General features: G+C 47.5%; 3 protein-coding genes across 12 annotated transcripts in view; 2 read left to right on the top strand and 1 right to left on the bottom strand.

Annotated features, from left to right (window-relative positions):
- Atf7 (activating transcription factor 7) overlaps nt 1-11,879 on the top strand; it is a 105,358-nt gene extending 93,479 nt beyond the window's left edge. For 2 of the 5 annotated variants that reach the window (XM_057791497.1, XM_057791498.1), the window contains exons 10-12: nt 2,490-2,687; nt 4,249-4,357; nt 9,372-11,877. In XM_057791497.1, coding sequence (XP_057647480.1) covers nt 2,490-2,687; nt 4,249-4,357; nt 9,372-9,589 — 525 coding nt within the window. In that variant the 3' untranslated portion in view covers nt 9,590-11,877. Of the gene's footprint in view, nt 1-2,489; nt 2,688-4,248; nt 4,358-9,371 lie in introns of all 5 variants that reach the window. The other 3 variants (XR_009058467.1, XM_057791499.1, XM_057791496.1) reach the window with 3 other exon arrangements.
- Nucleotides 11,880-18,908: 7,029 nt separating this feature from the next.
- Npff (neuropeptide FF-amide peptide precursor) lies at nt 18,909-20,061 on the top strand. The gene is made up of 3 exons (XM_057791500.1): nt 18,909-19,465; nt 19,675-19,796; nt 19,898-20,061. The coding sequence occupies exons 1-3, from the start codon at nt 19,364-19,366 to the stop codon at nt 19,998-20,000; spliced, it is 327 nt and encodes a 108-aa protein (XP_057647483.1). The 5' UTR covers nt 18,909-19,363; the 3' UTR covers nt 20,001-20,061.
- A 268-nt stretch (nt 20,062-20,329) lies between these two features.
- Tarbp2 (TARBP2 subunit of RISC loading complex) lies at nt 20,330-25,244 on the bottom strand. 6 transcript variants are annotated; one of them, XM_057792554.1, is made up of 9 exons: nt 24,985-25,241; nt 24,287-24,456; nt 23,188-23,290; nt 22,594-22,686; nt 22,075-22,147; nt 21,813-21,930; nt 21,405-21,532; nt 20,882-21,083; nt 20,330-20,733 (listed from the first exon to the last, which is right to left on the bottom strand). In XM_057792554.1, the coding sequence occupies exons 1-9, from the start codon at nt 25,035-25,037 to the stop codon at nt 20,579-20,581; spliced, it is 1,095 nt and encodes a 364-aa protein (XP_057648537.1). In that variant the 5' UTR covers nt 25,038-25,241; the 3' UTR covers nt 20,330-20,578. The 6 variants fall into 6 exon arrangements, with proteins under 6 accessions (XP_057648537.1, XP_057648536.1, XP_057648538.1 ...); XM_057792553.1 differs by having other exon boundaries at nt 20,330-20,736; nt 24,985-25,239; XM_057792555.1 differs by lacking the exon at nt 24,985-25,241 and adding an exon at nt 24,744-24,865 and having other exon boundaries at nt 20,330-20,736.
- Nucleotides 25,245-25,560: the final 316 nt, after the last annotated feature.

Raw genomic sequence — 25,560 nt, 5'->3', positions numbered from 1 at the left:
TGCTTCATCAGTACTACCACATGTCCAGACATTTCGTGGCCATATGCTGCCTTAAGCCTTGGCCAACAGCACGAGCTTTCATTTGTGTTTTCTTCTTGAAAGCTAAGGTTTCCAATCATTCTGACCCCTCAGTTCCCAAAGCCAGCCAGGCCTGGGGATAAAGCAGTAACCCTTGCCTGAGCTGGGCTTTTCCTCTTAGAAAAAGGATGTGGCTCCTTGTCAGTCACTACTGAATTCTCTTCTCTCCTTATCTTTTCCCATTTGTTTTGGTTTGGAGTTTTTGAGAGATCTCAAACTCATGACCCTCCTTTTTTTTTTTTTTTTTTTTTTTTTAAAGTTAGGATTTCTCTGTGTTTCCCTGGCTGTCCTGGAACTCACTCTTGTAGACCAGGCTGGCCTCAGCCTCAACATCAAGAGATCCACCTGCCTTTCCAAGTGCTAGGATTAAAGGCGTGCGCCATTACTGCCCGGTCTGCCTCAACCTTTCGATAGGCATGTACCATGCCCATCAGGATTTCTTGAAGACAGGCTCTCCTCAGTACTAGGACCCAAACAGAATCTTTAGTTCATTATATGAGTTAGAAATTCCCTAATTTTTTCTTTCAAAAAATAATACTAGCCTAAATAAGTAAAATCATGTCTTAATTACTGATACTAGTAGAAAACTTAATTCAGTAGAGGCTAAAGTAGATTTCCTTTTGTTGGTTTTGGATTTTTGAGACAAGGTCGCACTATGTAACTGAGTCCTAAAACTTACTATGTAGACCAGGCTGGCCTCAAACTCACAGTGATCTGACTGCCTCTGCCTCCCGAGTGCTGGGATTAGAGGCCTTTCTTGTTGTCGTTGTAGCTCCTGCTTATCTTTATGCGGCTAGTGACTAGCATTGGGAAAATACTAACAATAGGTGTTCAAATTAAAAAATAATTAGGGGCCAGCAAGATGGATCAGTGAATAGAGATGGTCACTACCAACACTGATAACATGAGTTCACGTGAAGGCGAAAGGAAAGTACTCTGACTTCTATAGACACACAGACGATAATAAGCTGGGCCGTAGTGGTGCACACCTTTAATCCCAGCACTCGGGGAAGAAGCAGGCGGATCTCTGTGAGTTCAGTGCCAGCCTGGTCTATAAGAGCTAGTTCCAGGACAGGCTCCAAAGCTACAGAGAAACCCTGTCTCAAAAAATAATAATTATTATTATTATAAAATATATTATTTTTTAATTAAAAAAATAATTTACTTTTGGCATTGTCATGAAGTTGATGAGCCTTCTCTCTCTCTCTCTCTCTCTCTCTCTCTCTATATATATATATATATATATATATATATATATGTCAACTAATAGAATGGAAAGATAGTGCTTTATTGCAAAAGATATCACTTGGAGCTTAAAAACAAAAGACAGCTGGGTAGTGGCAGCACACACCTTTAATCTCAGCACTTGGAGGCAGAGGTAGATGGATCTCTGTGAGTTTAAGGCCAGCCTGATCTACAGAGTTGAGTTCCAGGACAGCCAAGGCTACACAGAGAGACCCTGTCTCAAAAAACAAAAACAAAAAAAGTCGCTGTATCAGAAAAGAAAAGAAGAAAAGAAAAGAAGGGAGAGAGGAAGGGAAGGAGAGAGAGCAAGTGGACCTTGTGGCGCAGGCCTGTAATCTAAGCTTCTTAGGGTAAGACAGGAGGAACAACAGTCTGAAGAGTCCAGAATTTGGGGATAAAACCAAGAGGAACAGGAGTTCAAGGTTATCCAGGGCTCCCTGTGTGGAGACCAACATGAACTGGAGAAGACCATGTGTCAACCAACAAAAAAAGGAGTAGCACTCTAGCTCAAACCTAGATTCAATTCCCAGCCTCCCCCCCCCCCAAAAAAAAAACAGAAAGAAAGAAAACAAAGCAAAACAAGCTCCTAAGTGATCCTGGTTTTATTTCTGGAATTCTGTTATAAAAAATAATCAGTTTCCTGGCCGGGCGGTGGTGGCGCACGCCTCTAATCCCAGCACTTGGGAGGCAGAGGCAGACGGATCTCTGGGAGTTCGAGACCAGCCTGGTCTACAAGAGCTAGTTCCAGGACAGGCTCCAAAACCACAGAGAAACCCTGTCTCGAAAAAAAAAAAAAAATCAGTTTCCAACAGAACTGTGGCTTATCTGCTTATCTGCCTGTGTACTGAGAGTACTGGGAAATGGGAGGCAGGATAGGAAGCTGGCAGACATAGTGATGGGATTTGATGTGGTTACCAGGTCTTTACCAGACCTTATTAATCTCCGTAACTCAGCTTTGATTTGGGGAAATAAAATATTTTCCCATCGAGTACTTCTCTGCTCTGCCAAGTGACAAAGTTAAAAACTGGTGCCTGTGGATCCCAGCACGCTGGATACCTAAGCAGAAGGGCCAAAATGCAGGGTCTGCCTGATCTGTATAGCAAGACTGCTCAAAGACAAACCAGAAAAAGGAAAAGAAAAAAGTATTCTTCTTTCCTGGGCAACAGGTCTCTCCAGCCCAGCCCACCCCTAGCACTGGGGGGCGGCGGCGGCGCACAGTAGATGAAGATCCAGATGAGCGTCGGCAGCGATTTTTAGAGCGAAACCGAGCTGCAGCCTCCCGATGCCGCCAAAAGCGGAAGCTGTGGGTGTCCTCCCTGGAAAAGAAGGCAGAAGAACTTACTTCTCAGAACATTCAGCTGAGTGTGAGTGGGTAACTGTTGGGATTGTAGAATCTGGAGACAGTGCAGCAGTAGAACACAGGATGGGAGTTATTTTATCAGGCTAGATCCAGACATGTGACAGGAAGTGTAAAAAGCCCCATAGTGGTCAGAACTGAAACCCTTCCCCTAGCAATTGAGCGTGAGACTATCTCCTTTCAGTTCTTCCACAAGCACAAGTCATTCAAGACCCATTTGGAGGCTGAGGATATAGCTCAGACAGAATGCTTAGCAGTCAGAATGGAGAGAAGACAGCAATGGAGAGATAAACCCATCTGAATGAAGGGGGTCACAGGGTGTGACTGAAGTTAGAGCCACCTCATGAAAAGTGGGTTTACCCCAGCTAGTATAGGTGCCTTAGGGTTTCTGTTGCTATAAAGAGACACCATGACCACAGCAACTCATAAAGGAAAACATTTCATTGGGTCTGGCTTGTGGCACCCAGACAGACATGGTGCTAGAGAAGGAGCCAAGAGTTCTGCATCTGTTAAATTGTCTTTTATGGGCCAGTGAGATGACTCAGTAGATAATGTCACCACCTGCCATTAAGCCTGACAACCTGAGTTCTACGCTTGTGACCCACATAGTGGAATGAGAGAACCTACTTCCATAAGCTGTCCTTTGATCTCCACACATGCACAGTGTGGCATGCGTGTGCCCACCCACATACATAAACATATACTATATAAATACACATAATAAACAAAATAAATTTAAGAAGGGGTCAGCCAGCTGCCTTGGTGGTAAAGTGCCTTGCCACCAGGTCTGATGACTTAAATGTGATTTTCAGATCCTACTGCTTGCTTGGTGCTCTCTCTCTCTCTCTCTTTCTCACACACACACACACACACACACACACACACACACACTGTAATATGCACATGTGCACACACACATACAAACAAAATCAACTGTGTCCAAAAAAGAATACCTTATATTTATGCTTTGACAATTTCATACATGTATACAGTGGGGGTTTTTTGTTTTTGTTTTTGTTTCTATTTTTCAAGACAGGGTCTCTCTGTGTAGCCCTGGCTGTCTTGGAACTCACTCTGTAAATCAGGCTGACTTCGAGTTTACAGAGCTCCACCTGCCTCTGCCTCTCAAGTGCTGGGATTAAAGACATGTGTCACCACCACCCAGCATCTGAATGTTGTTGTTGTTTTTTTATTTCTAGTTGTGGTAGAGTTGGAGGAATTGTGAATTGGTTTAAACATGAATGATGTAACAGTATGTCATGGAATCCTAGCAAAGGAAATGAAGGATTTTTGTTTTTATAAAGCAGCTACATATTATTATATTCTGAGTGTGTTAGATTTTATGATCAGTGGATACTAACACTGTTATAATTGTTCATTAGAACAGTAGTGCTCCAGTAAGCATTGCATGCACTTGACTAAATAGTTCTGTTAAAGAGATTTCTAGTCTGGTGGTGGCACACCTTTAATCCTGCCTCTGCCTCCCAAGTGTTGAGATTAAAGGTGTGTGCCACTACTGCCTGGCAAAATGAATTTTCCTAATACTCTTTTCTTCCCTCCTGCTTCAGAATGAAGTCACATTACTACGAAATGAAGTGGCTCAGTTGAAGCAGCTTTTGTTAGCTCATAAAGACTGCCCTGTCACTGCACTACAGAAAAAAACTCAAGGCTATCTAGGTGAGTGGTTCACAACCTAAGCAAAACCAGTCAGTTGGTAACCACAGGAATTGAGTGTCCTGGCTGCTTATAACACCATTTTTATGGCATATCAGTCCTGCCCAAAAATAGATAGATAGATAGATAGATAGATAGATAGATAGATAGATAGATAGATAGATTTTTTTTTCCTTATCTATAATCCTAACAAGCAAGAGTGTCAGCTCGAGGTCCTCAGTTATAGCCAAAGGTTAGGCAATTTTCTTTCAAGTAAACAAATAAAAAAAATCAAGCTTTGAGTATAGTGCTAAGTTATCCTAACTATCTATAGTAGTTGGAGAGAAGGAGTAGCAATATTTTGGGGCCCGTTTTATCTAAGTGCCCTGCCATCTTCACAGTTCTCCCGTGAAGCAGCCATTCCACTTGTAAGTAAGGAAACTCAGACCATGTACCAGAGGTCGCACACAGTAGGAAAGCGGTAGAGGTCTTCTGGTCCGAGACCACCCTGGTCTGGAGAAAAGGTGAACTGCTGACAGCACCTGGGAATTGAAGAATGGGGCTGCAGGGCGGATTTCATCTTTATTATGACCTTGGTTTCAGTGTGTGCTCAGCCTTAGCACTACTAGAAAGTAATGTCACAATGAATCGTTATGGATAATAAAAATTAAAAACTGCTAATTTTCCTTTACAGATTAAATAAATGCATAGAAATATTGGATATAGCAGGTAGTTTTTCTACTAGTTGTCTTTATCATTTCAGAAATGTATTCTGAGAAAAATTTTAAGAATCTTTATTGAATTATTTATTTAAATTTTAATATGTAGTTCAAGGTGCATTGACTTGATAAGCAGGTACTGACTGAGTTCCTGTTCTGTGCCAAACACATACTGGGAATAACAGGAACCAAATAGATTAGGTTAGATCCCTGTCCTTAAAAGCATGTATTTTAGTAGGTAAGATAATTAAAAGAAATAAGTGAAATATGTGGTATATAGTAAATGTAAAAACAAAAAAATAAGCCGGGCGGTGGTGGCGCACGCCTTTAATCCCAGCACTTGGGAGGCAGAGGCAGGCGGATCTCTGTGAGTTCGAGACCAGCCTGGTCTACAAGAGCTAGTTCCAGGACAGGCTCCAAAACCACAGAGAAACCCTGTCTCGAAAAAGCAAAAAAAAAAAAAAAAATAATACAGCTGGGGACTAGAGAGATCGTTCAATGGATAAGACCGTGTACTGCTCTTGCAGAAGACCTGGGTTCAGTTTCCAACACTCATGTGGCAGCTCACAACCGCTTGTGACTCCAGTTGTAGTTGGTCTGACGCCTTCTTTTGTATGTCTCAGGCACCGAGCACGCACATGGTTCATGGACACACATGTAGCTTTAGCTGCCTTTGAACTCTCTATGTAGACCAGACTGGCCTTGAACTCAGAGATCTGCCTAACTCTGCCTCCCAAGTGTTGGGATTAAAAGCAAACACAACTATACCTGGCATAAATCTTAAAATACTAACAACAATAATAATATAGCTGGAAATGGTACTACAGGAATGTAATCCCACTACCAAGGAGGCTGGGATAGGAATATCATAAATTCAAGGCCACCCTGAGCTATACAGTGAGAGACCTTGTCTCAAAAACACAAAGAAAGAAGGGAAGGAAGGGTCAGGCACTGTGGTCCACACCTGTAGTCCCAGGACTCAAGAGGCAGAGATGGGAAGACTACTGCAAGTTCAAGGCCAACCTGATCTACACTAGGAGTTCCAGGTCAGCCTCAAATACAAAGAGGCTGGTGTGGCTGGATGGGCAGTGTCACTGGAGTGAGATGGGGAGCGGTTTTGGTATAACAGGGGCTTCAGCTTTTATTGCAGACAGTGAAGGCGCGACAAGAAGAGTCTGATACTCTGCTAGAAACATCAGGGTGCACAGGCAGTCTACCGAGGCCAGCTGTTCCGATGTTCATGGGCTAAAGAGGAAACTGACTAGTCCACTAAAGTACTTATTTATTTCAGCAAAGATGTGTTTAATTACTACTTTGTGGCATCCACATTATATAGGTACTTGACATAAGATAAGGCATTGTCCCTACCTTTCAGAGTCTCATTGGGCCATTGTGAACCTGTAAATGAGGTAAGGACAGATAGCCTAGTATATGGGCCCTGGATTGGGAGCTTCTGCTGTATACTGAAGGATGCTCAGTAAATGCCTGATGACTGAATGACTGTGTGCTCTGAAAGCACAGCGCAGTTTCCTGGGTAATAAGGAAATGTTTACAGAGGATGCAGTATTGTAATTCTCTTCAATCCATTTGAACAGTGACTCGGGCATTCACCAAGAGGTCAGAGATGCCCCAAACCCAGACATGGTGGTACACAGCTATAATTAGAACTCTTGGGAAGCGGAGGCAAAATTGAGAGTTTGAGGCCTGCTTGGGCTACATGAGACAAACAAACAAACAAAAAATTCACTTACTGGAAATTTTCCATAATTTCTTATATCTGTTTAGGCAGGTATAAAGACTAACATTTAATAAAACCCCTTGATCAGTTACTGTACTCTGTATGCAGCTCAGATGTTGTATGCAGGGTCAGTGGGGGTGGAATAGTACAGGCCACACAGATACTTTGCTGACAGACATTTGTGCTTACATGTTAACTGAGTCTCGGCTGCTCACAGCATCACTTGTTGTAATATGGGTGGCAGGGCTGCGTCTCCGGCACCCGGCCGCCCACATGGCTAGCTTATGCCCCGAAATAATTACACGGAAACTGTATTCTTTTGAACACTGCCTGGCCCATTAGTTTCAGCCTCTTATTGGCTAGCTCTTACATATTGATCTAACCCATTTCTAATATTCTGTGTAGCACCATGAGCTGGCTTACCAGGGAAGATCTTAACCTGCGTCTGTCTGGAATGGGAGAATCATGGCGACTCACTGACTTGGTTTCTTTCTCCCAGCATTCTGTTCTGTCTACTCCGCCTACCTAATTTTCTGTCCTATCAGGGCCAAGCAGTTTTCTTTATTAATTAACCAATGAAAGCAACAGATAAATACAAGACCCACCCCCATCAATCACTGAATTGTGATTGGTGTTTTGCAGCTTAGGTGTAGTGTCAACTACATGCTACAGGAATGGTTTTTAAAAAATGGAATGATTAAACCATTCGTAGACGACATGCTTCTGGATCGGGGTTTCCTACGTAGCAGAGCAGCTCCCTCGCTGCAATCTATTGAGAGTCAGCCCTCGACACAAGAGTTTAAACCATTCATAAAAAATGGCTTAATTCTTTTGAGAATTAATGACAGCAGATTAAGGAATCTATTAAATGCAGGTAAAGGCATTTGATGCCTAGCCTGATGACCAGAGTTCAATCTCAAAAACCCACATGGTGGAAGGAGAGAACAGACTCCTAAAAGACCTCCACATGCATGCTTTGATGTGTGTGGCCATACTTATAATGAGCATGTAGATACACAAAATAAATGTAAAATCTTAAAAAGAAATGGAAGAGAGATTCATTTTCTTCTATAAACAGAACAAGTTCAAAGATAATTTCAGATAATTCAGAATACTTACAGTTTCTCCTCACTAATCATGATCTGTTAGCCTGGCAGTGGTGATGTACACCTTTAATCCCAGCATTTGAGAGGCAGAAGTTGGTGAACCTCCTAGTTTGAGGCCAGCCTGGTCTACAGAGATATTTCCAGGACAGCCAGGGCTACACAGAGAAACTGTCTCAGGAGGGGAAAAGTGATTTGCTGATTTCTGTAGCCAGTGGACCCACATCCCTTTAAAAGTTTCTCTTGAGGGGCTGGAGAGATGGCTCAGTGGTTAAGAGCACTGACTGCTCTTCCAGAGGTCCTGAGTTCAATTCCCAGCAACCACATGGTAGCTCACAGCCATCTGTAATGAGACTTGGTGCCCTCTTCTGGTGTGCAGGTGTACATGGAAGAAATGTTGTATATATAATAAATAAATAAATCTTTTTTAAAAAAAGGTTTTTTGAATCTTAAAATTTACAGGCAAATGAATGGATCTAGAAAAAGCCATACTGAGTGAGGTAACCCAGCCCCAGAAAGACAAATATCATCTGTGCTCACTCATAAGTGGCTTGTAGACATAAAACAAAGAAAACCAACCTGCAGTCTACAACCCCAGAGAACCAAGAGAGACATACATAGATCTACATAGGAAGGAGAAAAAGACAAGCTCTCCTGAGTAAATTGGGAACATAGGATCACAGGAGAGGGTAAAGGGGGAGGAAGGGAGGGGAGCAGAGAAGAATGTATAACTCAATAAATACAATTATATATATATATATATATTTTTTTTCGAGACAGGGTTTCTCTGTGGTTTTGTAGCCTGTCCTGGAACTAGCTCTTATAGACCAGGCTGGTCTTGAACTCACAGAGATCCGCCTGCCTCTGCCTCCCAAGTGCTGGGATTAAAGGCGTGCGCCACCACCGCCCGGCTCTATAGGTTTTTTTTTTTTTTTTTTTTTTTTGAGGAAACAAGTGGCTTTCACTTTGGTACTAGATAAGGACAGGCTTTAGAAAAGAGCTTTTGCCCACCTAGGAGTGAAAATGCAAGAGCCGCCTTCATCCCAGAGCATTAAATGTGATGCTGTGCCCAGCTTTGGCTCAGTTCTTGCTTCTTTTTTTAAAAAAAAAAATATTTATTTATTTATTATGTATACAATATTCTGTCTTGTTTGTCTGCCTGCAGGCCAGAAGAGGGCACCAGATCTCATTTCAGATGGTTGTGAGCCACCATGTGGTTGCTGGGAATTGAACTCAGGACCTCTGGAAGAGCAGTCAGTGCTCTTAACCGCTGAGCCATCTCTCCAGCCCCCAGTTCTTGCTTCTTGTATCTTTTGTTCTCTAGGTCATTACATGCTTGAGATCAGGATACTGGAGAGTCTTCTCCAAAAAGAAATATGAGATTCATTTTCCTTTGTATTCTTTGTAATTATGCTCTCTGTTCCTCTGTCCTGATTTCTGACCACTTGCTCTCCACTGTTTGCCCTCCTTCTTGGCAGAGAGTCCCAAGGAAAGCTCAGAGCCAACGGGTTCTCCAGCCCCAGTGATTCAGCACAGTTCTGCAACAGCCCCTAGCAATGGCCTTAGTGTTCGATCTGCAGCCGAAGCTGTGGCCACCTCGGTCCTCACTCAGATGGCCAGCCAAAGGACAGAACTGAGCATGCCCATACAGTCACATGTGATCATGACTCCACAGTCACAGTCTGCGGGCAGATGATGCCTCCCATGATGGAGAAATCCCCAGCCAGAGCTCGCCCGCCTGAGCCAAGAGAGAGATCAACTTACCCCTCCCATCTGCCTTAGATGTGGCAGTATGGGAGAGGAAGAAATTGTGTGTTGTGAGTATGGACAGATGTGGGGCTTTCCTCTTTAGCCACATGAACATGTACGCTTGACACCTGTACTAGGGCTTCTGGCCCCAAAGCCACACAGATCATCCCCCAAGGGTGGGGTTTCTTGTGTACCTACAGCCAAAGGCCTTTCCATATGGTCCGAGCAATCATCCCCAGCCCTGATGCATGTGTACCTGTCTCTTAACACTAGCCCTTGCACTTGTAGGTTTGGGGTTTCTCAGTGTCCTCTCCTCCCATTGAGCTGTGGCTGTTATCTTCTTATTCCTTACTAGCATGCCACTTCCTGCCAGATGGAGGGAGACGAGATTCGATGGCGTGCTGCTTGCTGTCCAACCCCAACCACCCCATGCACTCAGGACTTTGTCTCCCCATAGCTGCTTGTTTATCTCTTCTCCCTTCCTAAATTGAGAATGTGTGAAGCAGCAGTATCTCCACTTCTTCCATGTGCTCTATTCCTTATTCCTATCTGCTACCAAAAACAAACACAAACAAAAAAAAAGCAAAACTCTGAATGTTTGAATCATTTTTCATTTCCAAATCTATTGGGTACCTCATTTTGTCTCTTGACTTTCCTTGGTCGAATGGTGGGGTTTTTCCTACTTCCCCACTATGCCTTGGGAACCTCATCTTGTGGCCTTATTGTTAGTGGCAATGAAAAGGGAGAGAGCCTGGGATCTCACGGGGCTTCCCTGTCTCCTTTCCTACCTTCCCGTTCTAATCAGGGCAGACAGGAACAGTGTAACTTAAAACTTGTTCCATCAGGTTACTGGATTAACTAATTCTTTTATGTTTTATAATAGCTTACTGCCTAACATCTGCATATTGTCATCTTTGGTCGTCTGTGGGCTCTTTCCTCTCCTCTTTGTTCCCCTGCTCACATCACTGCCTTTTCCCACCATAACTCCTTTCAATCAGCCTCCCGCAGGTCATCAGACAGGAGCTGCTTTCGCTCTCTGTTCCTCATTTCTCCCACAGCTCTCAGTTTCCCTTCTTTTCTACCATCTGGCTTGTGTCCACCAGTGTCCATCACCCTTGTCTTCCCTACCTTCTCTCTCAGCAGGTTCCTGCCCTAGCCACTAGGTGTCTCTAGTCCTAAAATTTCTTTGAACTCGGTTTTTTGTTCTCTGCCCCTCAAATGTAGTGCTTGTCCGAGGCAAGGCTCCAGGGCTCTGAAACATTGTGGCCAAGGTCCTGAGTGACTTTTGAGTGTAAGAGTGAGTGTAGAGAGAACAGGAAAATGTGTAATCTCAGCAGAGTGCTCAGGACACGGACTGTCTGTCTGGGAGATTGGTGAGTGTGGCTATTGGCTACCGTTATTTGGTGGGCTCCAGGGAGAGAAATGCACCCCTCCTCTTTCTCATCTTTCCTTGGCTCTGAACTGTGCAGTCTCTTTCAGAGCCAGAGCCCTGTGGATAGATAGGTCAACTTTAATAGCTTTTGAGTAGAAAACCCTCCTGCCAAGAGTCTTCTTTTCTGCCTCCATCTTAAATGTACAGAATACCTGCTTGCTTCCTTTTTTGTTTTAGCTCCCAAAATTTATTGTCATGGAGGAAAGAGAAAATGTTCTACTTTATATGATTATTTCCTCAGACTTTAGATTAGTGAGCCCATCCTGTAACATGTTCTGCTGCATTGTATCTAAGTTTCCCTCCTCCTCTTTAGAGTCAGTGCTGATCAAGCCACACCCAGTAGGGAAAAAAACAAAACAAAACTGGAGATGGCTTTCTCATCCTCTACCACCAGGGACTCAACAGGAACAGCCCCTGAGGTGACAAGGCTAGCAAATGCCACCAGATGGTCAGGGGCAGGGTATTGTCTCCAGGGATTTCACTTGGCTTTAGAAACTCAGAGCTATGTTTGTGTTCAGGACTTCTTTAGATGGCTGGTTCCTGGGATTTGTTTTTCCTGTTTATAAATTTTGTTTCTTCTTTGTTTTTGTTTTTTCAAGACAGGGTTTCTCTGTGTAGCCCTGGCTGTCCTGGAACTTGCTCTGTAGACCAGACTGGCCTGGAACTCACAGAGATCCAGCTGCCTCTGCCTTCCGAGTGGTGGGATTAAAGGCATGCGCCACCACTGCCAAGCATCTTTTTTTCTTTTCTGTCTTCCCACTAGCGGCCCTGCACTAAAGCATGTCTGAGTTTATGGCTCCCAAGGAGCCTTCATAGACTTGGCTGTTTTTCTTTTTTTTTTTTTTTCTTTTTTTTTTTCTTTTTTCTTTTTGGTTTTTTGAGACAGGGTTTCTCTGTGGCTTTGGAGCCTGTCCTGGAAGTAGCTCTGTAGACCATGCTGGTCTCGAACTCACAGAGATCCGCCTGCCTCTGCCTCCCGAGTGCTGGGATTAAAGGCGTGCGCCACCATCGCCCGGCTTTGGCTTTTTTCCTTACCCCATCAATCAAGGATTTTTTTTTCTTTTGGTTTTTCAAGACAGGGTTTCTCTGTAGCTTTGGTGCCTGTCCTAGAACTAGCTCTTGTAGACCAGGCTGGCCTCAAACTCACAAAGATCCATCTGCCTCTGCCTCCCAAATGCTGAATTAAAGGTGTGTGCCACCACAGCCCGGCTCAGTCAAGGATTTTTAAAGTTATGAACCGGTGCCACTTCATCCATACCCTGCCAGTCTAGTCTGCCCCTGTGTGGATATCTAGTATATACGGACTCTCAAGTCTTTGTTTCCATAGCAGGAAGTCAGCGTTAGGCCCTGAATGATGCAGGGCCCCACAGAACTGCAGTAGGGAAGCAGCACTGAACTTAGGGGCAGGACAACCCCAGATACCTCTGTAGTTGGTTCTCTAAGAAAGCAGAGCAACAGCTTACAATGAAGCTTCTCTTATAGTTAAGGGGTTGTCACCTACATTATTGCTGCCAGTGGTCACTACCTTGGCCTTTGCCTTCCAGACTTACCTGAACCAGAACCAGCTGTCATACAGCTATCATACACCCTTCTTGACATCCTATGATGTGTCATAAGAGTCTTTGGATATCAATTTCTATCTTTAGGCTTAGGATATTTCATGCTATAATTTCATTAAATAATTTGACTGATCCTTTTGAATTTATCTCAGGTCCTCCTTCTACCCCATGGGTTCTGAGGTTTGTTTGATCTTCTGAATATATCCCAAGCTTTCTGAAAATGCTGCTCATGTTAATTTTATAAACATGTGTGCATGCATGTGTGTGAGTCTGACTGTCTGAGTATATTGTTGTCCCAACTCTGTCCTGCATTCCTGAACTCTTTGATCTTATCGCTTGGTGATGCTTTCTGGCTAGGTTTTTCAGTTGATTGTTTCACATTGGTTTCTGTGTGGTTCCTTTTCCATGTTTGAATGCCCTCACTAAAATTTCCCTCCATGTTTCTGACTTTCTCCTCCAGCTTACCCACTATCTTGTTCACTTTGGAGGTTTTGTATACAATTCCTTAGTCCATTCATGTGTATTTGAGACTTCTATACAGTCATTCATCCTTTTTAAGAATGAAACTCTGAATTCTTTCTTCAACATTTCAGCCATCTCAGGACTTTGAGTTTCCATTAAGGAAAGGTTTGGAGTATGTCCTGGTGGGTTGTTGTCTCATAATATTTGTGTTTCTCTGTGGTGTTTTATGCATCAGTCGAGATGGATATATCCTCCAATTTTAACTCATCCTTTTCCAACTCCGTTGTTTTGTATAAGTCCACCGAGCCCTTCTTAAGAACCTATCAGGAGGGAGCTGAGAATGTGATATCTGAGGACTCTTCTGAGCAACCACAGCCCTGCCCTGTGCCCTTGCGACCCCACTCCTACATGATAAAGCTTGTTCAGAGCTGGGAAGGCACCCAAGGAGAACTAGAAAGGACACGGCTCCTTCCTCTCCTCCTGTCCAAGGCTGTAAGCCCCAGACCACATACTACAGGGAGCTGGGCTGGTGAACCTTGCCTTGCCACCTTCTTCCCTCTCCCATTCTATAGCTCTTGACTCCCTTTCTTGGTTCACTTCTTCCATCTCCTCAGCGGCCTGCCCTCCAACACCGTCATCCTGAGAGACTGAGTGTTTCACAGCCTGAGTCACGAAAAGACATGTGCACACAAGAGTTTTCCTCTGGCTTCTGAGAGAGGCTCCTTAAAGGTGCTAACTCCTGAGATTACTCTCCCCAGTTTGTCCCTTTCATAACTTTCTTCCCATCCCCAGATCACATTTCCATTAATACTATCTATTATGTCCACAAAAAAAGAAATACATTATAGTCAGTTTGTTTACACTCTGGTCTTCCTGCTGTGTGCTCTTCCTACTTTCTTTAGCTATGTTTGTCCAGAGTGAGATGTGTGAGGAACCTAAGGCCTGCTAAAGACCCCACCCCTCTACAGTCCATCTAGACATTGTTCAAACATTGTTTGTCTCTGTGCACGTGAATGTGCACAGACAAATCCTCCTACTCTGGCCAGATAGTGACCCCCCAGGAATGCGCACAGTGCTGCTGGCCAACATTTCCACCCTCTGCACTGTCACTTGGAGGTAAATCCTACCCCAGAATGAAGAAGGCTGGTGAGAACAGGGCAGGTTGTGTCCTTGTAGGTACAAGCTTCTGTTTTAGCTAGTAGGTGTTTTCTTTGGTTTTTCTTTTGTTTTTTAATGTGAGCTGGTAGGCTATACCCCAACTACTGGTGAGTAAGGTTTTAGTTGTTAAATGGCTGTGAGCTCTAGTTTCGCTGGCTTTACCTTAGGGCAGTGGTCCCAGAGCAGTGTCAGCAGCACCATCATCTGAAGCTTGCTAGAAATGCGCACTCTTGGCCATCCCCACCTCCTGAGCTGAATACTCTGTGCTTCTAGTACACTCTAATGCATGAGTCCCTTGGGGACAGGCTGCGAGCATCTTAGTAATGACAAGGATTACTTTAAATGTGTCCTCTGCCTTAGCATTGACTTTTTATTTCCCCTAAGTCCCCCTTCCACTCCCATTAAAACAGCCACCACCGCATCACTCAGCCCAGTTCTAGGCTTTCTTTCTTCTAGTCTTAGCTCTAAAACCTTTTCCTACATTGTTCTTGGCAGGACTTACCCATATTTCCTTGCAGGCTTCTCGCTCTGCATTTTCGGTTACATTAAGAGCCAGCAGGAAAGCCAGGAGTGGTGCAGCCTTTGATCCTAGCACTTGGAAGGCAGAGGCAGGCAGATTTTTGAGTTCAGGGCCAACCTGGGCTACATAGAGAGTTCAAAGCCAACCAGAGTACACAGTGAGACTCTGTCTCAAAATAAATAGACAACAAAATCAGCAGGAACCATAGTTGTCCAATTTCACACACACACACCCCTCTTGCAGGCCTCCATCCCACAGTGGAGCCTGGTACATCCTGATAGAGTAATCTCTTGAGAAGAGAGAAATGTGTATCTATGAATATATCTCTGTTCACCTATATATTTTTGACATGTAGCAATACCTGTCCATCCTGAAGGAGCTCAACCCAGTCTGGGTCCCCAGGCTCCAGTGGTAGGCCTCACAGGTGGGAAGGTCCAGTGCTACGGGCTGTTTTGTTACAAAACTGTCTTTTCTCCTTTCCTTCCACTCAGTTCAGCATGACCCCTGTGAGCAGGCTCTCACAATCTCCTGGGGCGGGGCTGAGGCAGGGGCTTTGAGCTCACCTCCCTAACCGTCCCGTCCGACTTCCTCCAAGCCATGTAGTAGTTATCACCCAGTCTTGCCTTCTCCCTCCGTCCTTCGCCCTGACATATACTGTGCCTTATTTATGCTGCAAATACAACATTAAACTATCGAGAGAGTCAGTGGTGTGTTTGGTGCTTCCTGCTCAAGCCCATGAGGCCCGCTGTCCACTCCTGCAGACTCACGGGGCTTTCACGTCTGATGATCCTCTCCCTTCAGTTTCTTAGGGCAGAAAGAGCAGAGTTCTCATCTATCTCTGCTTTATGTAAGTAACATGGTGTTACGAAAAGCACAGAGTTCATCACCAGAATCCTGACTGGAGAACTTAGTGTGTGCTTCATCTAAATGGGAAATGGGATCGCCTTAAGAACAAGAACCTCTGCTCTTTCAGTGTTTTGTCCTCAGCCTCTTCCAGCAATCAAAAGGAAGAAAAGAGCTGGGCGGTGGTGGCACACGCCTTTAATCCCAGCACTCAGGAGGCAGACAGGTGGATCTCTGTGAATTTGAGGCCAGCCTGGTCTACAAGAGCTAGTTCCAGGACAGACTCCAGAGCTACAGAGAAACCCTGTCTCAAAAGAGACTGGGGAATGTTCATAGAGACAAAGTCAAGCCTTCTTATAGAGGGGAGAAGGGGCTGGAGAGGTGGCTCACAGACACTTACAACTCCAGCTCCAGGGGCTCTGGTGCCCTCTTCTGGCCTCCACAAGCACTGCACCCACCTGCACAATGCCCTTCCCAACACACACACACACACACACACATAATCAAAAAGAAAAGAAAAAATGAAAAAGAGGAAGAAGCCTAGAAACAGCAGGCAGACCTTGTTTAGAAGCAGATGAACACTCACAGGAAAGCAGGTCCTGCTCAAGGGTCTGTGCATTCTTTTATAATTACCACTGAAAGTGATGAGACTGAAGAACTTGACAGATTCGGGAAAGACTTGGAGCCGCCTTTGGAAAGTGGAAGCACTATTGTTGGTGAAATCCTTACTGCCAAGCCTAGAGACCTGAGCTGACAATGGTAAGGTGCTCTCTGTGAGGCATGTCTCACCTTCCCCAGGTAAATAAAAGGAAAAAGGGGGCAGGAGCATGTAGGGGCTCAAGAAGAAAGGACATTTGGGAGATGGGCTGGAGAGATGGTTCAATGTTTACGTGCTGCTCACACGTAAGGGCTCAGGCTCACAACTGTCTGCAACTCCAACTCCAGAGATCTGATTCTGAACTGGCCTCCTAGGTACCTGCGCTCACATACATGAGGGCAGACATCCACACACAACTAAAGATAAAATAAATTTTTGAAAAGGGTCATAGCGGGTGGTGGTGGTGCATGTCTTTAATCCCAGCACTCACTCAGAAGGCAGAGGCAGGCGGATCTCTTTGAGTTTGAGGACAGCCTGGTCTACAAGAGCTAGTTCCAGGACAGGCTCCAAAGCTACAGAGAAACCCTGTCTAGAAAAACCAAAAAAAGCCGGGCGGTGGTGGCGCACGCCTTAATCCCAGCACTCGGGAGGCAGAGGCAGGCGTATCTCTGTAAGTTCGAGGCCAGCCTGGTCTACAAAGGGAGTTCCAGGACAGGCTCCAAAGCTACAGAGAAACCCTGTCTCGAAAAAACCAAAAAAAAAGAAAAAAAAGGCCATAGGCCAGTCTGGTCTACAGATTGAGTTCCAGGCCAGAACTACAAAGTGAAACCCTATGTTTGTTTATTTGTTTGATTGTTGGTTGGTTTTTCAAAACAGGGTTTCTGTGTAGATCAGGCTGGCCTCAAACTGAGAGATCCGCCTGACTCTGCCTCCCCAGTGCTGAGACTGAAGGCATGCGCCACCACTACCCTGCTGAGACCCTGTAGATAGGCAGACAGACAGACAGAAGTCTGGGAGTTGGGAATCCAAAGGCAAGATCGTGTAACAGGTTAGCTGGATTAATTTATACTGTGGTGGAGGTGCCTGCTCCATAAGGAGAAGCCAGCTAACTTCAGCCCAGACCCTGGCACTGGAGTGTGGTGGGCAAAGTGCCTGTTCTGTCTGTGATCGTGATCCAGTAGTATTGCCCTGCACTCACTCGGTTCACCACCCACAACAGCCTCAGGGGATCTCTGAAAATTCAGGGCCAGCCTGTTCTACCTAGTGAGTTCCAAGACAGCCAGGGCTACTAGTGAGACCCTGTAAACAAACAGAAAACCTGAACTCCTGCCAGGTGGGTGTTGGTGGTGCACATCTGTAACCCAGCACTTGGGAGGCTGAGAACAGACGCTAGCATACTCTGGGCTACACAGAGTCCAATCTTAGAAAATCACAAGCAAGCTGAGGATGGTGACGCACACACCTTTAATCCCAGTATTCAGGAGGCAGAGACAGGATCTCTGAGTTTGAAGCCAGCCTGGTCTACAGAGTGAGTTCCTCCAGGACACCCAGGACCGTCACAGAGAGAAACCTTGTCCCCCAAAAAAACAAAACAAGCAAACAAAAACAACAAAACTCTTATCCACAAACCTAAATGTAAGTAGGTTACAATAAAGTACTATCCCGGCCAGACGGTGGTGGCGCACGCCTTTAATCCCAGCACTCAGGAGGCAGAGGCAGGCGGATCTCTGTGAGTTCGAGGCCAGCCTGGTCTACAAGAGCTAGTTCCAGGACAGGAACCAAAAAGCTACAGAGAAACCCTGTCTCGAAAATCAAAAAACATTAAAGTACTATCCCCTTCAGCCAAAAAAAAAAAAAATTTAAAAATTAGAATAAAATAAAATAACCAGGCTGAATGGAATGTGTAAAGGGCTTTTACATATGAGATGAGAAATGTTGAGACACCATGGAACAAACTAAGACCTCTGAAGGGAGCCATCAAGAGGCTAAAGCCAGCTTAGCACAGGGAGAAGTGTGTCCAAAGAAAGCCTCTGGAGATGGTAAGTTTCCCAGAACTGGCGTGGGGGAGGCAAAGGTAATCACAGTTGACATTTTAAAAATATCAGCTCTGTGCTTTGCTACAAAAGCCAAATAATGCTTCTCCTAGGAAGTAATCCATTCTATTGTTCCTGTATGTAAGGAAAGAGAAGCTGCTTTGCTGACGGCTAAGTCAGAACCCTGGCATGGTCCTTCTTGAGTTTAGGTTAGAGACATGGCCCACTGGCACCTTCCCTGACCTAGAGTGATTCTGTCTTTCCCTGAAGCAGGACCCTGGTCGCCAGTTCCAGTAGTATTTTAGAACCCAGCGCCAGGCAAAGGCTGACCAGAGGGAAGTGGAACAATGTAGCAATCCATCCCCACATAACCCTGTCCTTAAATCCTCCCAGACAGGCCTGAAAAGGCAATGGTTGTACCTGACAGCAGAGTAGTGGCCACACGGTGGCAGCAGAGCTTTGGCTGTGGAGTTCCATTCCCCAGTTCTCTAGCAAAGATGGGCCCGGTCCATCCACAAAATTTACAAGCCACCGCTACTCATTAAGACCCCAAAGCCCACCTGTAACTCACCTTGTTGTCCATAGGTAAGTCATAAGAGTAGGGACTCCATGTTTAACCTCATCAGAAGTAGCGGGGATTGGAGTGGGCTGCAGTCCTGACTGCCCATCTCAGGCATGGGGAGGGACCAAGGTGGGTCACCCTAGCCTATTAGTAACCCTAGTTCCTTCCCATCCAGGAAATAACAATCCTGACAGGAGTTTCTTCAGTCCAGAGTTGATCAATTGCAGCTCTCCAACCTGTTGAAGAATTGGGGGTTCTTATAAGGCTCCCCCAGGGCCTAGCTCTGACAAACCGTCTGCAATTAATGATGCTTCCTGAGCTCTGGAGACAGGATTTATGCATCTAATAAAGTCTGTAACTCCAGGCTTAGGCCGGGGGTAGGAAGCTGAGAGCAGAAAGTCCCCAGGGGGATATGAGAGGGGGTCCCAGGTGGCTCTTAATAGAGCCATGCATTTCTGTTGCCTGTCTAGATTTCCCTTCAGGCTGCTGCTGAGGTGGGGGCGGGGACAGCAGGTATAAGAGGATGGTGTGCCAGTGGGGAGGTGGATGGCAGCATGGATTCCAAGCAGGTTGCTGTGCTGCTGCTATTGCTGCTGCTGCTGGACTCGGGTCATTCTGAAGAACCAGGGAGCCGGGATGGAGACCAGGTCTTTGCAGTGAGTGAGCGCCCTTCCCCGCACTATCCCCTCCGCTGAAACTTGTGATATGGTCTTTGATGTTCCCTGGCTGCTAAGGTCTTCATGAAGCCTGGCTTCTAAGGAAAATGGCTCCTGAGCCCATACAAGTTGCTCCTAGTTATTCTTTTCCCCCATGTCTTCAATGTCCAGGAGGACATTGCCTTTTCCCTGTCACTCTCTCATCACAGGAAGAAGATGAGGGACCCCACCCACCACAGTATGCCCAGACTCCTGGGACCCTCTTGCGTTTTCTGCTCCAGGCCATGGAGAGACCTGGCAGAAGCCCAGTCTTCCTGTTTCATCCTCAGAGGTGAGTTTCAGCAGATAGAGGCTGGGAAGGCGGAGGGCTGAGGACGAGGTGAAGGAAGCTAAGGTAGATGGAACTTCAACTGAGGATGAATCTCTCCAAAGGTTTGGCAGAAATACCTGGGGGTCCTGGAGCAAAGAGCAGCTAAGTCCCCGGGCTAGAGAGTTCTGGAGCCTGGCTGCCCCTCAGCGCTTTGGGAAGAAGTAACAGCATCATCCTTGTGATGTGTCTGCATGCAAAATCACCCCCTATGTGCCATGTGTGCCCCCAAATAAAATGGCCTGTCTTCTGAATCCATGTGTTTGGACAAGACTTTCAGGGAATGGGCGGCGGATTCCAAGGACAAGAAGCATAGCCCCCTCACCTCCACTCAAATTCACACCATTCTGCTCAAAGGGTCCCCAGCTAACTGCACATAGCCTCCTTCCTGCAGTAACAGATAACAGGGAGTTCAGCAGAAGAATAAACACGCCATGTTTATCCCTCTGACAACCACATGACCCACGGCCAAAGAAAGCAGGGTTTAGGAAGCCAATGAGCAGCATTTATTCTAGAATCCATTAGAATTCCAATTTACTTTTCATTTGCCATCCATAGAATGACAGCAAATCCTGTGCTGGCTGGGGCCCTTGCTCGCCTATGCCTTCCTCAGTCTCAAGGCAGGCGGTCTGTGTCAGAGGTAGAGATGGCAGCCCTGGAGGGTTCCAGAGCTGCGCCGATGCATGGGGCCAGGGTCAGGAGGGGCAAGAGGTAAACGGTGTGCATCCATCACTGCAGCCAGGGTGCTACTTGCTACCCGCCATGATCCTGAGGTACTGGAGGGCGCGGCGAGCAGCCTCACCTCGGGCTGCCTCCCTGGTAGTTGCAGAACCATGACACACAGTGGCTGGCTGGGTGGACAGCTCCACTAGGCACTGGCAGAGCCCACTCAAGCTCAGTTCTTCTAGAAACCAACAAAGAGGAAGGAGGCAGTATGGGGGAGAGAGGGCACCAAATAGGGTGTACATCACCTATCTCTTAACCCCTTTATACTTCCTCTGGTCCTGTCCCCTCCACCGCCCACCCCCCAGGCCCCTAGCTGGCCATACCAATGTCCAGGTAGCTGACATGGAAAGCCTGCTCCTCGGAGAGCTCATTGAGGACACTGCAGCAGGCAGAACCCAGAGTCCCTAGAGAGCCCACAGAGCAGCTACGAAGGGACAGAATCTTTTCTCCCACAGAATTGCGCAGGGAATCCCACGTGCAGCCTGGCCCCCGGTTCCGAAGTCCATCCAGGCGGGAGCTCACGCCCTAATAAGATGAGACGGAGAAAGCTAAGCTCTGGCATGCTATCTGCTGGAACCTCATCTGGTTCCAGGCAGCCTTCCTCGCCCCAGTAAAAGTTGCTTACAGGGCCTTTGCCCTAGATGAGCTTTCCCCAGTGAGTGCAGCACAGGCTAGCACAGGCTGAGGGCATTGCTGGGCTCACAAGTTCAAGAGGCCCTACAGTTTAGTAAGAAAACTGAAGAGAAGCAGGTCCAGACTCACTCCCAAATCACAGACAGACCCAACCCAATTCCCCACCATGTCTGGCACTGTGAACCACAAGATAAACCCACATAAACCACTTACAATGGAAAAGTGATCATCATCAGGTTCTGCCTCGTTGCCATCCCGGGCGTCCAGAGGAACTGTGTGCACTCGAAGCAGCATTTTAGCTGCTGCGTTCCGCTTTGCCAGCTTTTTGGAAGTGCCGCTGCCTGAGTGTGGGGAAGGGGTTGCTGGATGTGGGCATTGCTAAGAGGCCAGTGCTCTCCCTCCAGGTTATACTTGGACTGAAGTCCCTCAATGGGATGTCACTGCACATGGGAGCTGAAAGTCTGTCGTTGGTCAGAAGAGAGGGGAAGATGGGCAGGGGCAAGGAGGACACAGGAGCAGGAGCTAAGCAAGGTGTTGCAAAGCACAGAAAGCTGGAGATAGAGCATAGCCAGGCAGAGAGCCACCTTGTGCTCCTGGTCAGAGCGCGACAGAAACAGTTACCAATCTCAACGAAGCGTTCCACCCGGCAAGTCATGGTGAATTCTTTACGGTGAGCAGGCCCAGACTCCTGGGTCACCATGTACTCTGGCAAACGCCAGCCTTTTTGTACCACGAGCTCCTTAAAGGGAGACAGACACAAGAGCCCAAGGCTAAGTGAGGAGAGGTTCCTTAGCTACATGGCCTTCTTCCCAGGAGCCTCAGCCTTTGGGTGAGGATGACCACCCCTGCCTCACAGCCCTAGTTCAGAGAAGACAGCACAGACCTGCAGAGCACCAACAGGGTTGCACTCCGACTGCTGCGGGGAGACAGGGGGCTGCATCTCCATGGGAGGGCTCCTGGAGGGGAAGGGCCACTGCCACCATCTCCTAATTTCTCACCAGGCAGGGAGCAATCTGTCCAAACATCCAGTCTTGCTCCTCCCAACCCCCATAATGCCAGCCCTGCTCGTTCCCAGGAGAATTTCGATATGGAAATATGTCAGCAGTTTCCCTATGATGGAGCCAGTTCTGGAAGTACCTTCTGGGCCTCAAACATGGGACCTACCGTGCCCAACTCAGAAAATGGAGGCTGTAAAATGTCTGAACAATCTAACATCTTCACATGGTTATTTAGACATCGTAAATTACCTCCATCTCAAGCTTGCCAGCAAGCTCTGGTGCAAATTTTTCAATTATTCCATTCTGTGTTTACTTAAAGGCTTCTTCATCCTAACCTGCCTGGGTCCGAGGGCTAAGAGGCTAGGGTCTTCCCTCCCTTTGAGATGTCAGGGAACTCAAGATACCTGGTTAGTAGAGCAGATGGAACAGGGGCAGCAACTTCTGCAGCAATGACAGGCGCGTCCTCAAGCAGTGAAGGATCTAGAAGAGAAAAAGAACTTCCCGAGGGGAAGGGAGCCTTGGATTCACACCATGTAGAAAGGAATGGGGGTGTGAGGTCCTTCTGACCTTTCCATCCCCTGAGAGAATTCCTTCCCCCTGATCCAGACTCAAAGAGAGCCTCAGCAACAGCTCTTCCTCCAGGGATCCTCTGCTGACCCACACTGGCTCAAAAGCACTGAGGCTGGGGTGGGGGGGGGGCTCAGAAAAGAGTCTCTTCCTACCCAACAACAAGCTCCAACCTAAATGTGGAAGAGGGAAAGTCATGTTGCTAGAAAGTGGGCATGTCGGGACCAACTTATCAGCCTTAGTCCCCATCCCCATGCCCTACCCCAGCCCCAGAGCAGCCACCACCCATCAAAGGGCTATTACCGTGAGCCACCCTAGAAACACCCTGTTCAGCTTTGGAGTCTCCAGGCCGGGCTTAGGGAGTAGGAGGCAGTGAGGACGCCTGGGTTCTCGGCAGGGTTGCTAGTGTGCCTTGGCTGTTCCTCCCTCACCTGCTTTCCTCCAGGGCTGGGTCCAGCATGCTCCCCCCTTTGAGGTGTTTGAGGGCCACCTCAGCTGCCTTGTGCTTGGCTGCCTTCTTGCTGGGGCCCTGACCTAAGAAAAGGGGTGTGGGTAATACTGGAGGTCACCAGCGGACAGCAGAGAAACCAGCCCCCACAGCCAGAGGGAGTCAACAGCCTCTGAGCAACCCCCTGCCAGGACTGGAAGGGTTCTGCTGACTGTTGGAACATCTGAAAGGAGAGCCTTATTAAGGCACTGTCTACATCAAACTGACCTGTAGACACGTCTGGGGGGACTGTCTTGATTGCTAATGAGGTAGAAATGCCCAGCCCACTATTGTGGTGCCATCCCTAGGCAGGTGGTCTGAAAATGGAAGCATCTGCCATTGCCCCTGCTGTGCTGCTGTGGCTGGGAGGTGTATGGAACAGTAAGCAGGCAGCAAGAACGAGTTTATTCTTTTTGTTCTTGACTATGAATGAGTTTCTTCCCATCAATGAGGGCTGTAAACCATCAACCCTATCCTCCCCTAAGCAGCTTTTAGGTAAGGTGTTTCATCATAACAATACAAATGGACCTAGAACAGCCTATATCTTTCAGTTATCTCCCATAAGTAAGCCATGCCAGGCAGGACTTCTGAGCTCCAACACCGGGAGAGGGGAGTGTCTTCCTTTCCTCTACAAAAGCACTTTCTTTCCCCTCGATAAATAGGCAATGGAAACAGCAAAGGGTCGGTTCTGAAGAGCTCTGCCCTGCCACTTATCAGGCATGTGACCACCTGCCAGTCATTTCATTTCTGAGACTAAGATGAAGGCCAACAGAGTGTGAACTTGCTCCCCCAAATACCCACGCGGGGGTTCAGTGTTCCATCTACTTTTCCTCTACGGCAGTAAAAGTAGCAGATCCCTTTGACATTTCCTGTCCTATCCGACTTCTGACAGCCCTGTTCTTCCAATCCAGAAAGCAGCTTTCCCCCCTGAAATCTCCATCCCTCCCTGGCCTTAAAGAAAAGGACTGGGGAGCGGTTACACGATACTAAGCCACGGGCCCTGTGAATGCACACCCCAGCCAGGCTGCCCAAGCCTTCCTCACCAGTGCAGCTGGTGTCGCCAACGGTGACCCGGAAGGTGAAATTAGGCTGATGGGCTTGGCCCTCGGCTTTGAGAAGGTCGTACACGGGCGTCTTTCCTATTCTGGTCCCATACTCCTGAAGAAGGCTGATCGGGGTCTTGCCCGGGTTGGCGGCCAGCATTTGCTCTACGCTGGGAGAGAGGGGCACAAACCACTATCACACTTTCCCTTTCGGCACCCACCTGACCAAGCATTACCACATTAGACATAGCCACATTCTAGGGTCCATGGATCCCAGGCAGTATAGCATCCATGGACTGTGCTAAAAGTTAAGGTGCAGGAGGGAACGCAAGAGCCTCTACCCCAAGGCAAGTGGAGAAAGGACTGTTCTCAGTTAGGGCGAGGGATCCTGTGCCGTAGTGCTGGTTGGACGTGCATTTTCCCCTGGCACAATGCAATTCGGAAACCCAGTACCCACCAAATGCACAGAACATCGGGTCATAAAGCCTAAGGCTCCAGAGCAGTCTGGGAATCGAGCCAACCCCAAACTAGAGCTGGAGGCGATGGCCACTGACCCAGTGCATGCTGGGAACCTCTGCCCACTACCCCAGTGCTTGCTGGGAACAACCCTCAGACCAGGTGCATGCTGGGGCTGCGCCGCTACCCGTCCGCACAGCCTCACACTTTTCGTCCTGCAGGAATCGAAGTAGGCAGCTCACCTGGGCAGCCCGCAGCCTGTGGTAGTGCCGGAGCCCTGCTCCTCTTCACTCATTCCCTCCTCCGTCCCCGCGGGCGCCACCGTGACTACAGCCTCCACGCGCCCCAGTACACCACCGACGAGCTAGGGCCGGGGCCAAGCCCGGAGTCGCGGCCGGTAGGGCCCGCAGCGGGGCATGCTGGGATCTGGAGTCCCCCGCCCATCCGGCTCCTTGTGTCTTCATCAGGAGTCGAGCTACCCGCCCCACAACTCTCCGCGTTGCTCGCCCGGGCGCCTGCGCCGCCCTCTGGGAGGAGCGGACCCTCCACGGAAGCTTCCCAACCTACCAGTGGTTTTTGTTTTCTAGTGTCGTCCCGCCTTCTTCCTAGCGCACTGCCTCCTCCCAGGCCGAGACTGTGAGCATGCGTACTAGCAGGTGGCGGCGACTGGGGGCGGGGCGGTAAGGGACGCAGCCCTCAGAGAACTACAGAACCCAGGTGCCCGCGCGCCATCCGGTCACCGCTGCAGGCTTCGCGGCTTCATTGGCTGTGTTGAGAGCGACTTCCTCTAGGCGCTTGTCGATTGGTCACCTGGGCCA

The sequence above is a fragment of the Chionomys nivalis genome, chromosome 17, assembly GCF_950005125.1.
Source record: "Chionomys nivalis chromosome 17, mChiNiv1.1, whole genome shotgun sequence".
NCBI lineage: Eukaryota > Metazoa > Chordata > Mammalia > Rodentia > Cricetidae > Chionomys > Chionomys nivalis.
The sequence above is the reverse complement of the archived record's forward strand: the minus strand, read 5'-3'. Positions and strand labels throughout refer to the sequence as shown.